This window comes from Podarcis muralis, chromosome 7, assembly GCF_964188315.1.
Source record: "Podarcis muralis chromosome 7, rPodMur119.hap1.1, whole genome shotgun sequence".
NCBI lineage: Eukaryota > Metazoa > Chordata > Lepidosauria > Squamata > Lacertidae > Podarcis > Podarcis muralis.
The window spans coordinates 2,056,323-2,068,895 of NC_135661.1; the positions used below are offsets into that span (position 1 = coordinate 2,056,323).

Below are 12,573 nucleotides of genomic sequence, written 5' to 3' on the forward strand. Positions count from 1 at the left end.
TCTCTCTCTATCTATTTATCTACTTGCAGTTTGACATGCTTTCGTACTGCTAGGTTGGCAGGAGCAGGGACCGAACAACGGGAGCTCATCCCGTGGCGGGGATTCAAACCGCCGACCTTCTGATCAGCGAGTCCTAGGCTTGGTGGTTTAACCCACAGTGCCACCCGCGTCCCTTTTTAGCTGCTTGTAGGCATGGCCAAACTCAGCCCTCCAGATGTTTTGGGACTACAGTTCCCATCATCCCTATCAACTGGTCCTGTTAGCTAGGGATGATGGGAGTTGTAGTCCCAAAACATCTGGAGGGCCGAGTTTGGCCATGCCTGCCTTAAAAGGAGTGAAAGGCGGGATATCAATTCCAAACTCCTCCTCCTCCTCCTCTCTTCTTCTTCTTCTTCTTCTTCTTCCTCTTCTTCTTCTTCTTCTTCTTCTTCTTCTTCTTCTTCTTCTTCTTCTCTCTATCAGGTGGACAAGGGGGCGTCATCTCCTCCAAAGCCGTCATCCAGGGTGGGATCCTGCGCTTCCCGGCAGCGGAGCCTTCCGATGAAGCCCAGTATTTGTGCCGTGTGCGGAATAGCGCCGGACAACATATGGCCCGTGCCTTCTTACAAGTACACAGTACGTTGTGCCCTGGCGAGAAGTGGGTGGCGCGCCATCCATTTGACCTGTCTCTGGGGGTGCCGAATGTGCCCCTGCAGGAGGACAGAGCCCGCCTGCTCCTGGGTCAGGCCAAAGGGAGCCCACCCGGTTCAGCCGCTGATAACATTACCTTCCTCCATGTGTCTAATCTTCTTTTAAAGTCATCCAAGTTGGTGGGGAGTCTGGAGCCAGCACTGCTGATAATATTATCTAGTGGTGGGCAGAGAAAGGAAGCCTTTTTTCTCTCGCCACTCTGGCTTCATTATCAGAGAGGGCAGCCATCAGGGTGGATAAAAATAAATGATTAAAAATAATAATCGTATTTTTTTAAAATTTAAATCGGATTTTTAAAATAAAATGCTTTTGGGGGAAAAACCTTTCTAAAGATAGTTTTCCAATTAAGTTACATTATAGTCCAAAGGCTATTTATCAGGAAGTAAGGATTTGTTTAAAGTTTTTCATGTGTGCTAAAACTCAGTCTAAGTTTTTTTAAAAAATTGTTTAACCACATCAGTTAACAACCATGGATGCATCTGCTATAATATTATTATTTTAGTTAAATAAGTTGTTTAAATTGTTATTAAGGAAATGATTATTTTTCTCCTTCTGATGAAGTACAGCAGAAAAGTTGTCCAAATATAAACGGTTAACTTATTAAACCTCACAATAATTTCATCGTTATCGGTCTCTGTATTTCTAATAGCAGTGCTCCCCCCCCCCCAAAAAAAATGTTTAGGGGGTACTCTCATTTTGACTCAAGAAAATCACCATTTTATAGTTCAAATCAGGAAAAATAAATACAGTAAATGGACAAAGATTCACAAAATGTTTAGGGGTATGCGTACCCCTGCGTACCCCCAGAAAAAAGCACTGTCTAATAGTATAACCAAATCAGTAATTTTTGATATAACTGTAAAAACTACTCTGCTAATTTATTATTCCAAAAATGAAACCTTCATTTAGTTCTCAATATTAAGATGAGACCAACAAGAACGAGTCTTTCGGGGCGGGGGAGGGTTTTAAATCAGGCATAGGCAAACTCGGCCCTTCAGATGTTTTGGGACTACAACTCCCATTATCCCTGACCACTGGTCTTGTTAACTAGGGATGATGGGAGTTGTAGTCCCAAAAAATCTGGAGGGCCTGAGTTTGCCTATGCCTGATTTAAATCAAGTCTTTTTGACTAGTGATTTAAATTGTGATTTAAATTGATTTGATTTAAATCAAATCCACCCTGGCAGCCATCTCTGTCAAGTATCTCTCCCTTCCCTAGGCCAGGTCAAGAGGGGCTGGGGGGGGGCAATTGGAGGGGAAGAGGTGGGCTCACCTGCCGCTCTGCTCTTCCTCAGGTGCCAGCATCCCACAAGTGCAGGTGAGCCCAGAACGGACAGAGGTCCACGAAGGGAGCACCGTGAGGCTCTACTGCCGAGCAGGAGGCTCCCCTGCTGCTACCATCACCTGGGAAAAAGAAGGAGGCCGTTTGCCCCCACAGGTGAGTCGCAGAAGAATAGGGGGAGATGGGCTTCTCTGCTTCAAAGAGGCCTCCCCACCCCTGAGAATGTCAGTGTCAAAGGGGATTCAAGGAGGAGAGGGAAAAGGGGCCCAGGATGGGAGAGGCCAGTGATGTTAGCTGGAAGCCGTCCCCTCTGCTCCAAAATAAAAGCCCTAACGATGCTTCATCTTAGGGTTGTCTGCCCTTACTCAGCCGTGAAGCAAAGGCACTCTGCACGTGCCTAAGTCTACTCTTGTTCCTTGCTACTCCTTCGCATAGAAGCCAGCTCTACACATTTGCAAGTGATTGTGCTCGCCTAGTTGCATGTTTCGGTGAGCGTGTATGCAGGACCCCAGAGGGGGCATACTTTTGAGAAGTTACAGTAGGGGTGTTCGCATGTTACATTGAACCAGTGTATCATCTGAGTACCTGTTATAAGAAAAAACTTCTCCTTTTCCCTTATGGGGTATCCAGGATCCCGTATAGAGTCCTTAAGTGGGTTCCCTATCAGCAGGAGAAAATAACAGAGGCCAACCAGAGAATATTGAGAAGCAAAGCGGCTAGTAAGCCTGATCTTTATCCAACTGTTGCAACAGGGTCCTCACTCACCACACGCAGGAGGGAGGAGGGACCCAGAACAATGGTGCGCAAGCCCCTATAAAGAGTTTTGAAATTGCCCACCTTGTAGCTCAAGACCACGGCCTAAAACATCATACATACATACATCATAGAAGAAGGCAATCTTCAGCAGAAATCCTGTTTGCCAGGATACCTGACAGTGGTCACTGATTGCTTTACTTGGGTAACCTGGCCATTCTTTTGTGATGGTTAATAGTTTAGTTCCACAGTCCAAGTTAGAGGCTTGCCCTGTTAATACACAAATACACCCTTAAGACAGGATTTGTAAGCAAAAGACAATGGGAAGTCTTTCCCCATTTTCCTCCCTTACTGCAGAGGAATATTTGAAGTCACTGGGAGAGTTAAAATGGCTTCAGGATTGCTCTCCTGTACTATTTCAGACACATGGTTTATATATTATATATTAAATGTATTTTAATATTTTGTTGGAAGCCGCCCAGAGTGGCTGGGGAAGCCCAGCCAGATGGGCAGGGTATAAATTATTATTATTATTATTATTATTATTATTATTATTATTATTATTATTATTATTATGTTTGCCTTGTACATTTATGAACATTCAGTTTATTTTTGAGACCTTAGAATTCTTATAACTGTGTTCACAAATACTTGAGCCGTACAGCCTGCCCAGCATCCCATCCTTCGCTGACTTTGTCACTGTTCGACTTTTGTCTCCTGGAATTTGTGGGGGCTTGTTCCAGGCAGGGGCCCAGGCCAGGGCTGCCAGATCCTTCCTTCCTCCCTCCCTTCACTCTCTTCCTCTTCCTTCTGTCTCCTCCGGGCTCCCCGCTCCTGCTCCCTTCCTCTCTTTCTTTCTTCCTCCTCCCCTGGATAGGCTCTCTCCGTCTTTGGCTTCTTCCACTTCCAAGGTGACAGCCTGGAGGTTCTCCAGCGGCGGACCCAGGAGCTCCAACAGGTAGCCCTCTGCACAAGCCTCTCCTTGGCCTCTTCTGCTTACCCCTCCATTTCCTAGCTGATTTCTGTCTCTTTGTTGCTTCCAACTAAGCATACTCAGAGTAGAGCCATTGGAACCAATAGACCTAAGTTGGTTATGTCCTTTAACTTCAGTGGGTCTATTCTGAGTAGGGCTAGCACTGGACACAATCCCCACCTCTCCATTTTACACTTCCTGTCCTTCTGGTTCTCCGGCAATGATGGGCAGATTTGTCAATTTCAATTTGTCATTTTTCCAGTTTTTAAATTCAGTTCTCTACACCAGTTTGTAATTTATTTTTTAAAGTCCACATTAAAATTCATCAGTATTTGAGTGCAGATTTCTCCCAATACAGTTGTACCTTAGAAGTCAAACAGTATCCGTTCCGGAAGTCCGTTTGACTTCCAAAAAGTTCAAAAACCAAAGCTCGGCTTCTGATTGGCTGCAGGAAGCTCCTTCAGCCAAACGGAAGCCGTGGATGCCTCATCGGACATTCGGGAGCCAAAATGTTCGAGAACTAAGCTGTTCGAAAACCAAGGTATGACTGTACACACTTTTTTTGTTTTTTTAAAGCAGTTTGGTCTAAATTGCACATTTTTGCAAAGCAATAATTTCCCTAATGCAGTGCATTTTTGTACATTATTTTCAATCATACATGCAGTTGTAGCCTCGATTTAGGCTAGCATGCGTGTTTTTATACTTACTCCTTAGCTGGGCAGCTGCACTGCGAAATTCAGAGGCGTGCGTACTTTGATGGGTGGTTGCATGCTGGGCTGTGTCCAACTTAAGTTCCTCAGAGCAGACCCTTTGAAATTGACGAACCTGAGTTAGTCCTATCCATTCACTGGGTCTGCTCAGAGTGGCACCAGCACTGGGTACAACCCTATGTTTAAGAATGTGCCAATTAAGTTCACCTTTTAAATGTGAACAGGATTGAATTCTGCTCCACATTTATTCTCCGGTGGGGAGGAAAGAGGTCCATTCTCATCATGCCATCTGCCCCAGGCCTCCCTCCCTCATCTACCCCTCCTGAACATGCCTCAGAAACCACAAGCCACAGGGCTCATGTGGAATGTCTGCGTTCTCCACCAGTTGCAGCTTCAAGAGGGAAATGGGGCTCAATGTCCCTCCCCCTCCGCCATGACTGGGGGTAGGTAACCTGGTCTTCTCCACATACCCTCTGTCCCCAACTCTGCCCTCATCACAGTCAATCAGGACTCCAAGGTGGATGTTTCCCTTCCCCCTGACCCGTCTAACATTAATCTATTTGTTCGCTTGCTTGCTTATTTGGATAGAGAGGTTTGTATCAGCCTGCTTTCTCTCTCCAAAACGGAGCTGTCCGAAGCAGCTGTTTGCTAAGCTTTGGACTCCAACTCAGCCCCATGCTCCCATCAGCTCCAGTGCCATACAGCTGAGCTGGATGGGGCAGACTGGGTATTGGAGTGTAAAGTGTCTGAAGGGCAGCATGCTGGGGCCGATTGAGCAAACACCACAATCGGCCGATAGCATCACTTCACGGAAAAGCAAACTGAATCCTTCAAATGCATTTGTGGAGATGGCCCTTTGCTCAGTCACCACCAGATGCTTGCTGTGGTTTAAAGGTAAAGTGACCCCTGACCAATAGGTCCAGTCGTGGCCAACTCTGGGGTTGCGGCACTCATCTCGCTTTATTGGCCGAGGGAGCCGGCGTACAGCTTCCGGGTCATGTGGCCAGCATGACTAAGCCGCTTCTGGCGAACCAGAGCAGCGCACGGAAACGCCATTTAGCTTCCCACCGGAGTGGTACCTGTTTATCTACTTGCACTTTGATGTGCTTTCGAACTGCTAGGTTGGCAGGAGCAGGGACCGAACAACGGGAGCTCACCCCGTGGCGGGGATTCGAACCGCCGACCTTCTGATTGGCAAGTCCTAGGCTCTGTGGTTTAACCCACAGCGCCACCCGCGTCCCTTGCTGTGGTTTACATGGCTTCATTTTAGGCAATCTGGCAGGGGCACTTTTTTGCACATCAGAGGCCTGCCTAGCAGCCAGCATGGCCTGTGGGGCATTGGAGCTCAGCCGCAGCTCCAGAAACACTCGAGTGACTCTCCTCTTCCTCCTTGCCCACAGTCCCATGCAGAGAGGACAGACATTGCCACCTTGGTCATCCCCTCTATCACAGTGGCTGACGGCGGGGTGTACCACTGTGTGGGGAGCAGCGCATCAGGAGTCGGTCGGGCAAGAATCGAGGTGATGGTCATCCGAGGTAAGTAGAGGGTTTTCTTCGGACTGGGCCTTGGTGGCCATCAGCCCCCATGCAGAGACTCCACCATCGGGGTCCTGGCAGGATTTTTTGAAAGGACACATTCACACAGTACATCCAAAGCACTATGACACTACTTTATACAGTCATCATGGCTTCCCCCAAAGAATTCTGGGAGCTGTAGTTTGGTAAGGGTGCTTCGAGGTCTTAGAAGGTACCCCTCTCCGAGCTACAGTTCCCAGAGTTCCCTGGGAAGAGGGATCGGTTGTTAAAACCACTCCAGCAATTGTCGCTCTGGCGACTTTCCTGACAGGATTCATTGCAGATTAGGAGCTCATGTCAACATTCCATTGGCAGAGATAACTATGTACAGTGGTACCTTGGTTCTCAAACTTTATCCATTCTGGAAGTCTGTTCCAAAACCAAAGTGCTCCAAAGCCAAAGCATACTTTCCCATGGAAAGTAGCACAAAACAGATTAATCCATTCCAGACTTTTAAAAGCAACCTCTAAAAGCAGGGCTTCAGCTTACGTCAGTTTCGTGTTACGAACGGGCCTCCAGAACGGATCCCATCCGTAACATGAGGTTCCACTGTACTATAAAATCAATCAATCATTCATTCAATAGCTGAACTGGGTTCCGCACAGTCACAAAAACAAATTAAGCGGAAAAGCCTCAAATGCAAAAATGCAAAATAAAGAGCAAAAACAAAAGCACCAGGCTTAATCCATTCCAGAAGTCCGCTTGACTTCCAAAATGTTTGAAAACCAAGGTGCAGGCGCCCCGGAAACAATAGCCGACAGCTGCATTGGACGTTAGGCTTCCGAAAAAAGTTCAAAAACCAGAACACACACTTCCGGGTTTTTGGCGTTTGGGAACCAAGGTGTTTGAGAACCAAGGTACCACTGTAGTGATTAATGTTAGCCAGGCTATAATTCTTGGTTATCAAATTAATGTCTGAGGAACAGAGATAACAGAGATTCACTTCCAACACTCTAAAAGGGCTGCTTTCTTGCCAAGGGACTGAGAAACCTTCAACGTTAAATGTTCAATGTTCAGAAAAAGTCAGAAGCCCAAGGCAGTATAAGTTCCTCAACTACGTTTATTCAACATTGTCAGTGACAATGGCTCACTCATAGGAAAACAAAGCCCGAATTCCAGAACTACACAATGAAAGCGGCAACAAGAACTGACCGTTGACAGTTGAAAGTGCATGCGCTTACATGCCATTAGAACGTTCGTCAACCAACGCTTATACAGTTGGTTAGAACGCACCTTGTAACATAAAAGGTGTTAAACCCAATACATAACAACTTACTTCCAGATTTTCGGCGTTTGGGAACCAAGACGTTTGAGAACCAAGGTACCACTGTAGTGATTAGTGATAGCCAGGCTATAACTCTCAGTTATCAAATTATCTCTGAGGAACAGAGATAACAGGAATTCGCTTCCAACGCTCTGAAAGGGCTGCTTTCTTGCCAAGGGACTGAGAAATGGACCCAGGCAGGGTGTGTAACCTAGAGTGAAAGAACTGTAATTATGCCAAAACAACCGCGTAATAGCCCTAGGGCAAAGATCCGCTAAACCTCCCTTTCCTTAATTATTTCTGAAACTCATATAAATTGTGACTGAAGCTATCTATCTGCCAATTAAAACATTCATCTGAAATACGAGCCACCTACTGGCTTAAGAGGTGACGCCACTAAGGGGCTCAAAACCAAACAAAAAGCATGCTTTAATCATACGTACCAAAGGGATTTTAAACAGCTTAGAGATTCTCCAACACTGCGAAACTTCCATTTTATTTTGTTCTATTTTTAATCCTCCGCTTCACTGCTGAATGTGCTGGTTGTAATGTGAGGTACGTTTTGTGGAAAACCCTGAGGGGTAGGCTGCAGAGTTTCGGAGGGACACGTTTGCTGCCTTAGTGAGATTATATATAAACCCACACGCTTGGGACAAACTCGCCAGGAAAAAGATTCAGGAGTTTTGAGCGGAGAAGGAAAAAGAATCACTTGGCATCAGTTCTTGGCCAATATGGTTGGTGGAAACTCCACATCCAGAGGCACTCTACCTCTGAACGCCAGTTGTGGCAGGGAGACAAGGGGGGCTTGTTGTGGGGAGACTGCTGTTTTGTACTCCAGCACTGTTTGTGGTCTTCCCGTCCTGCTGTAAATCAGGATCCAAGACTGCATGGGCTCGCTTGGGCCTGACCCAGCTTGCTTATCCTTGTAGCTGCAGGCCTTTCCCCGACGGTGAAGATTGAATCGTCATCCTCTTCAGTCATAGAAGGGCAGACCTTGGATCTGAACTGCATCGTGGCCGGCCAGCCAGCTGCATCCGTCACATGGTACCGGCGAGGAGGCGCCTTGCCTTCCAACCACCAGGTAGGTACAGGTTGGGCTGACAGGAGGTGAAGTCCATCAATTTTTGGAAGCCTGCCAGTTCTCCGTCCCCAAGGCAGAGTTGTGAACAAGATAGGCAGGGGCAGTGAAGGCAAGTGATGGAGGTAGCCAGGGGCAGTGAAAGCAAGTGACTGCCTACTTTAGGGATAGGGAACCTCTCTCTAGATCAGACTTTCTCAACCTGTGGGTCCCCAGATGTTGTTGAACTACAACTCCCATCACCCCTAGCTAGCAAGGCCAGAGCTCAGGGATGATGGGAGTTGTAGTCCCAACAACATCTGGGGACCCGCAGGTTGAGAACCGCTGCTCTAGATGTCGATGGACGCTGAAATTTCATCATTCCTGGCCAGCATGGCTAGAGGTCATGCATGGCTAGAGGTCATGGGTGGTGATGGGAGTTGTAGTCTAATAAACATCTGGAGGGCCCCAACTTCCTTGGACCTGAATTAAAAAGAGGAGGTGGTTAGGGAAAATCAAGGCCAGTGAAGGTTTAGTTCAGGCATGTGCAGAACCTGTGTGGTTCTCTTTCAATTAATGAATTGAAGAAAAATGTTTAAAAGTACTTTTTAAAAAAAACAAAACAAAAAACCAGAGTCCTTTTCATTTGGGATAATTCAGACTCAAATTCCCAGGTGTCAAAAAAGGTTATTTATGTATGCCACTACTGCGGCCCGTGTTTCGCTAGCCAAAAAATGGAAAGCGAGCGAGGTCCCAGCCAAAGAAGAATGGCAACTCAAGCTGGCAGAATATGCGCAGCTTGCAGACTTAACATATTGAATAAGAGAACAAGAACCCACGTTTAGAGAAGATTGGAAAACGTTTATTGAATATATGGGAAATAATTGTGCACAGCTGAAAACACAGGCAGCATTAAGATAAATTCAACAGTGTAATTAAGCTTTGATGGATGCAATAATGGAATACTGAATGGCCTAGTTTTTGTAAAATATGCAGGGATTTATGATGTGTAAAATGAACCGTGGAAAGAGAAGAAGGGAAATCATTGATATTTTAAGGATGTAAAAATGAGTATTTTAAATTGTAAAACAGAAAATTTAATAGAAATGATATACAAAAAAGAATATGAATGGCTTCCTGTATCCTCAGGTCTACGGGTCCGTCCTGCGCATCCTGCAAGTATCCGCGGCGGACTCGGGCGAGTACGTCTGCCGCGTCAGCAATGGGGCAGGCCCTAAGGAAGCCTCCATCATGGTGACCGTACAACAGCAAGGACACACACATGGTTCTGCACATGGTAACGCTTCCGGGACCTTTCAGGCCATAGAAGGGGAGAGGGCTCTTGTGCGCACACATACATATATCGTTGATTGGAACCTAATGATAGACAGGTGGCAGGGAGGACATAATGCTTGGAGTTGGACTCTTTGGGTCTCTTCCAACTCTACAATTCTGTGATTCTATGACCTGCCCCCCAGGGCCAAAAACATTTCCCACCTTTGACTCAAAGTATTTGATGACTGTAGAGGAGTGTATTGGGGGGGGGGGGGGAGCTGCCCCATAGCAGCTCACTTTACTCCATTGCCTCCCAACTTGTTACAAACTGTTTTTAATGTTGTTTTAGCCTTGTATCTCACCCTGTATCTTAGGGTGAAGAGCGGGCAAGAAATAAATAAATTAATGCAGTGGGGTGGGGGCCCTGCCTCTCCCTGCCCACGCTATGGGACTCCCAAGGGACTCTTCTTCCATTTTTCCTTCCTCCCCGCAGGGAGTGTACTTCTGAGCACCCGAGTGCAAAGAATGGAGGGCGCGATGCTCCCCTCTGCAAGAGGGCGGGGCTTCCCACAAGCTCCTGGCTGTCCCTGGTTGGGAGCAGGACGCTGGGCCTCTCTGATCTGGGTTCTTCTTGTCTCCGTAGACACCCCACCAATCAGGATCGAATCTTCATCGCCGTCCATCACCGAGGGGCAAGACTTGGAGCTGAGCTGCCTCGTCACAGGCCAGTCGCGGGCCAGGGTCACGTGGTATAAGCGAGGAGGGTCACTCCCGGCAAATCACAAGGTATGGAGTTGGTGTGTGTGCCTGGCCAACGATGCCCACAAACCCAGCTCCAGGGGGACTCAGACTGTCCCTTTGCCCCCTCCACCCTGCAGATATCTGGCTACCATTTGAGGATTTTGGCGGCTACGGCAGCAGACTCCGGAGAATACGTGTGCCGGTTGAGCGACGCCAGCAGCGGGGCGGTGCAAGAAGCCTCCATTGTGGTCACCATCTATGGCACCTCCCAGAGTGAGTCAAACAATGCTCTGGCCATGCGCCGCCTCGCCAGTCAGAGGCAGTGAATACCAGCTGCTGGAAACCACAACGGGGTGGGGGGGAGAGTTGCTATTTTGCTCGGGTCATGCTTGTGGGCTTCCCTTGGGGCATGTGCTGGGCAGTGGTGTAGCAGGGGTTGCCAGCTCCCAGGGTAAGGCAGGTATCCTCAGAACTGCCCGCTGATAGGCTGGAACAAAGGGGCAATAGCTCGGTGACCTACCTGAGTGGCAGCCGTGGCAGCCCATGAGCGTCGAGCATTGCGGAGAGGGGGGCGGGGGATTGGTTGGGAGTCCATGTAGAAGGAGCCCTAGCAAGTGTCCGTCACCCAAATTTGTTCCTCATTCCGCCCATACGGACATTGGGAGATTTTCTGTGTGCCCTTGGCCTGCCCCAGTAGCCAGATGCTTCTTAGGTTTATAGGCTAAGCCAGGCATCCCCAAACACAGCCCTCCAGCTGTTTTGGGACTACAGTTCCCATCATCCCTGACCACTGGTCTTGTTAGCTAGGGATAATGGGAGTTGTAGTCCCAAAACAGCTGGAGGGCCGAGTTTAGGGATGCCTGGGCTAAGCGTTTAATTTCTTCTGTTGTGGTTATCATCCTCGGCTGCCGGTCTCCGGAGCACTCTCGGAAAAGATACCCTCCAACCTTCAACCGAAGGTGCCACCTTGCTGCACCAGGTCCAGGGAGGTTGGGGGGCAATGGGCCACCTGCCAGTGTGGGGTCCATGTACCAGACCATGCCATCCCTTGATGCCGGTCCTGTTCTGGTCTTTAGCGTTTTGGAGAGGACTGCATCTCCATGGCAGAGCAACTGCTTGGCATGCAGAAGGCTCCAGGTTAAGTTCTCTGGCAGGTGGGGCTACGAAGAGACTCCCTGCCTGCCTGAATCCCCGGAGAAGCATTGCTGCCAACCAGTGCATGCAGCACTGAGCTAAAGGGAACAAAGGTCTTCCTGCGATTCTTTTAAAAGCAACCCTTCATTCACAATCCTGAGGACTAGAATCTTGCTGGGGGTTTTATGGGAAGGGCCTTAGCTCCGTGGAGCTTTGCATGGAGAAGGTCCCAAATCAGTCGCTGGCAGCATCTCCAGGTAGGGTTTGAGAAAACTCCCTGAGACTGTGGAAAGGCTCCACCGCTCAGTGCAGACAATCCCCAGCCAGATGGACCAAGGAGCTTATACAAAGGCGGCTTCTTCTCTTCCTCCCGCTGAACTCCCAGCCTCAGGAATCACCCCTCCGCTGAGGATCGAGTCTCCATCGCCCTCCATTGTCGAAGGACAGACCTTGGACTTGAACTGTGTCGTGGCAGGACAAGCAGGTGCCACAATCACATGGTACAAGCGTGGCGGGACCCTGCCGGCCAATCACCAGGTATGTAGGCAGTGCGGTCTGGGGGCTCGGGTTGGCGATTCTTCCTTGGCCCTCTCTTTCCTGGCCTTGCTGGCTGGCCAGCAGTAAACCTTGGCATGCAGAAGAACCTAGGTTCAGTCGCCAGGTAAGGATGGTAGGAAGCAATTTCCGATGCCTCTTAGACAGGCACTTTCTGCTGATATAGGAAAGCCCTCCATCTCTATTGGCCTTCTGCTGTTTTTGAAGGCACATCTGTTTAGACAGCCATTCCCTATTGACCCAAGTCTGCTGTTTTAATGGAATTGCTTTGCGTGGCGAGTTCCCAACCCCCCCAGGTGGAAATAATGACACAATTATTAAGGTTAATGGGCTAAAAAAGGCCACAACTTTATCGGTTACAAGTGATGAGTGGTATTGGCTTAGGCATTGGTCCTAACCAACTATATTCGACTCCAGCCCATCTACTTGAAGTCCAGGAAGGGTTAGGGTTAGTAGGGGGAGCCCTGCTGATGCACATCAACTAGGAACTCCCCCGGGGTCAGCGATAGGGGGTGTGCCTTAGGCCCTCACCTCCCTAGACTTCGGACAGGGCCACGCCCCCCT

At 48.4% G+C, this 12,573-nt stretch overlaps 1 protein-coding gene across 1 annotated transcript in view; it reads left to right on the forward strand.

Moving 5' to 3' along the window:
* The window catches only part of LOC114602821 (basement membrane-specific heparan sulfate proteoglycan core protein), a 154,075-nt gene that overhangs the window by 92,060 nt on the left and 49,442 nt on the right, over nt 1-12,573 (forward strand). Inside the window, exons 52-59 of the mRNA XM_077930990.1 lie at nt 463-615; nt 1,986-2,128; nt 5,809-5,944; nt 8,177-8,328; nt 9,454-9,601; nt 10,223-10,365; nt 10,458-10,593; nt 11,840-11,991. Coding sequence (XP_077787116.1) covers nt 463-615; nt 1,986-2,128; nt 5,809-5,944; nt 8,177-8,328; nt 9,454-9,601; nt 10,223-10,365; nt 10,458-10,593; nt 11,840-11,991 — 1,163 coding nt within the window. The remainder of the gene's footprint in view (nt 1-462; nt 616-1,985; nt 2,129-5,808; nt 5,945-8,176; nt 8,329-9,453; nt 9,602-10,222; nt 10,366-10,457; nt 10,594-11,839; nt 11,992-12,573) is intronic.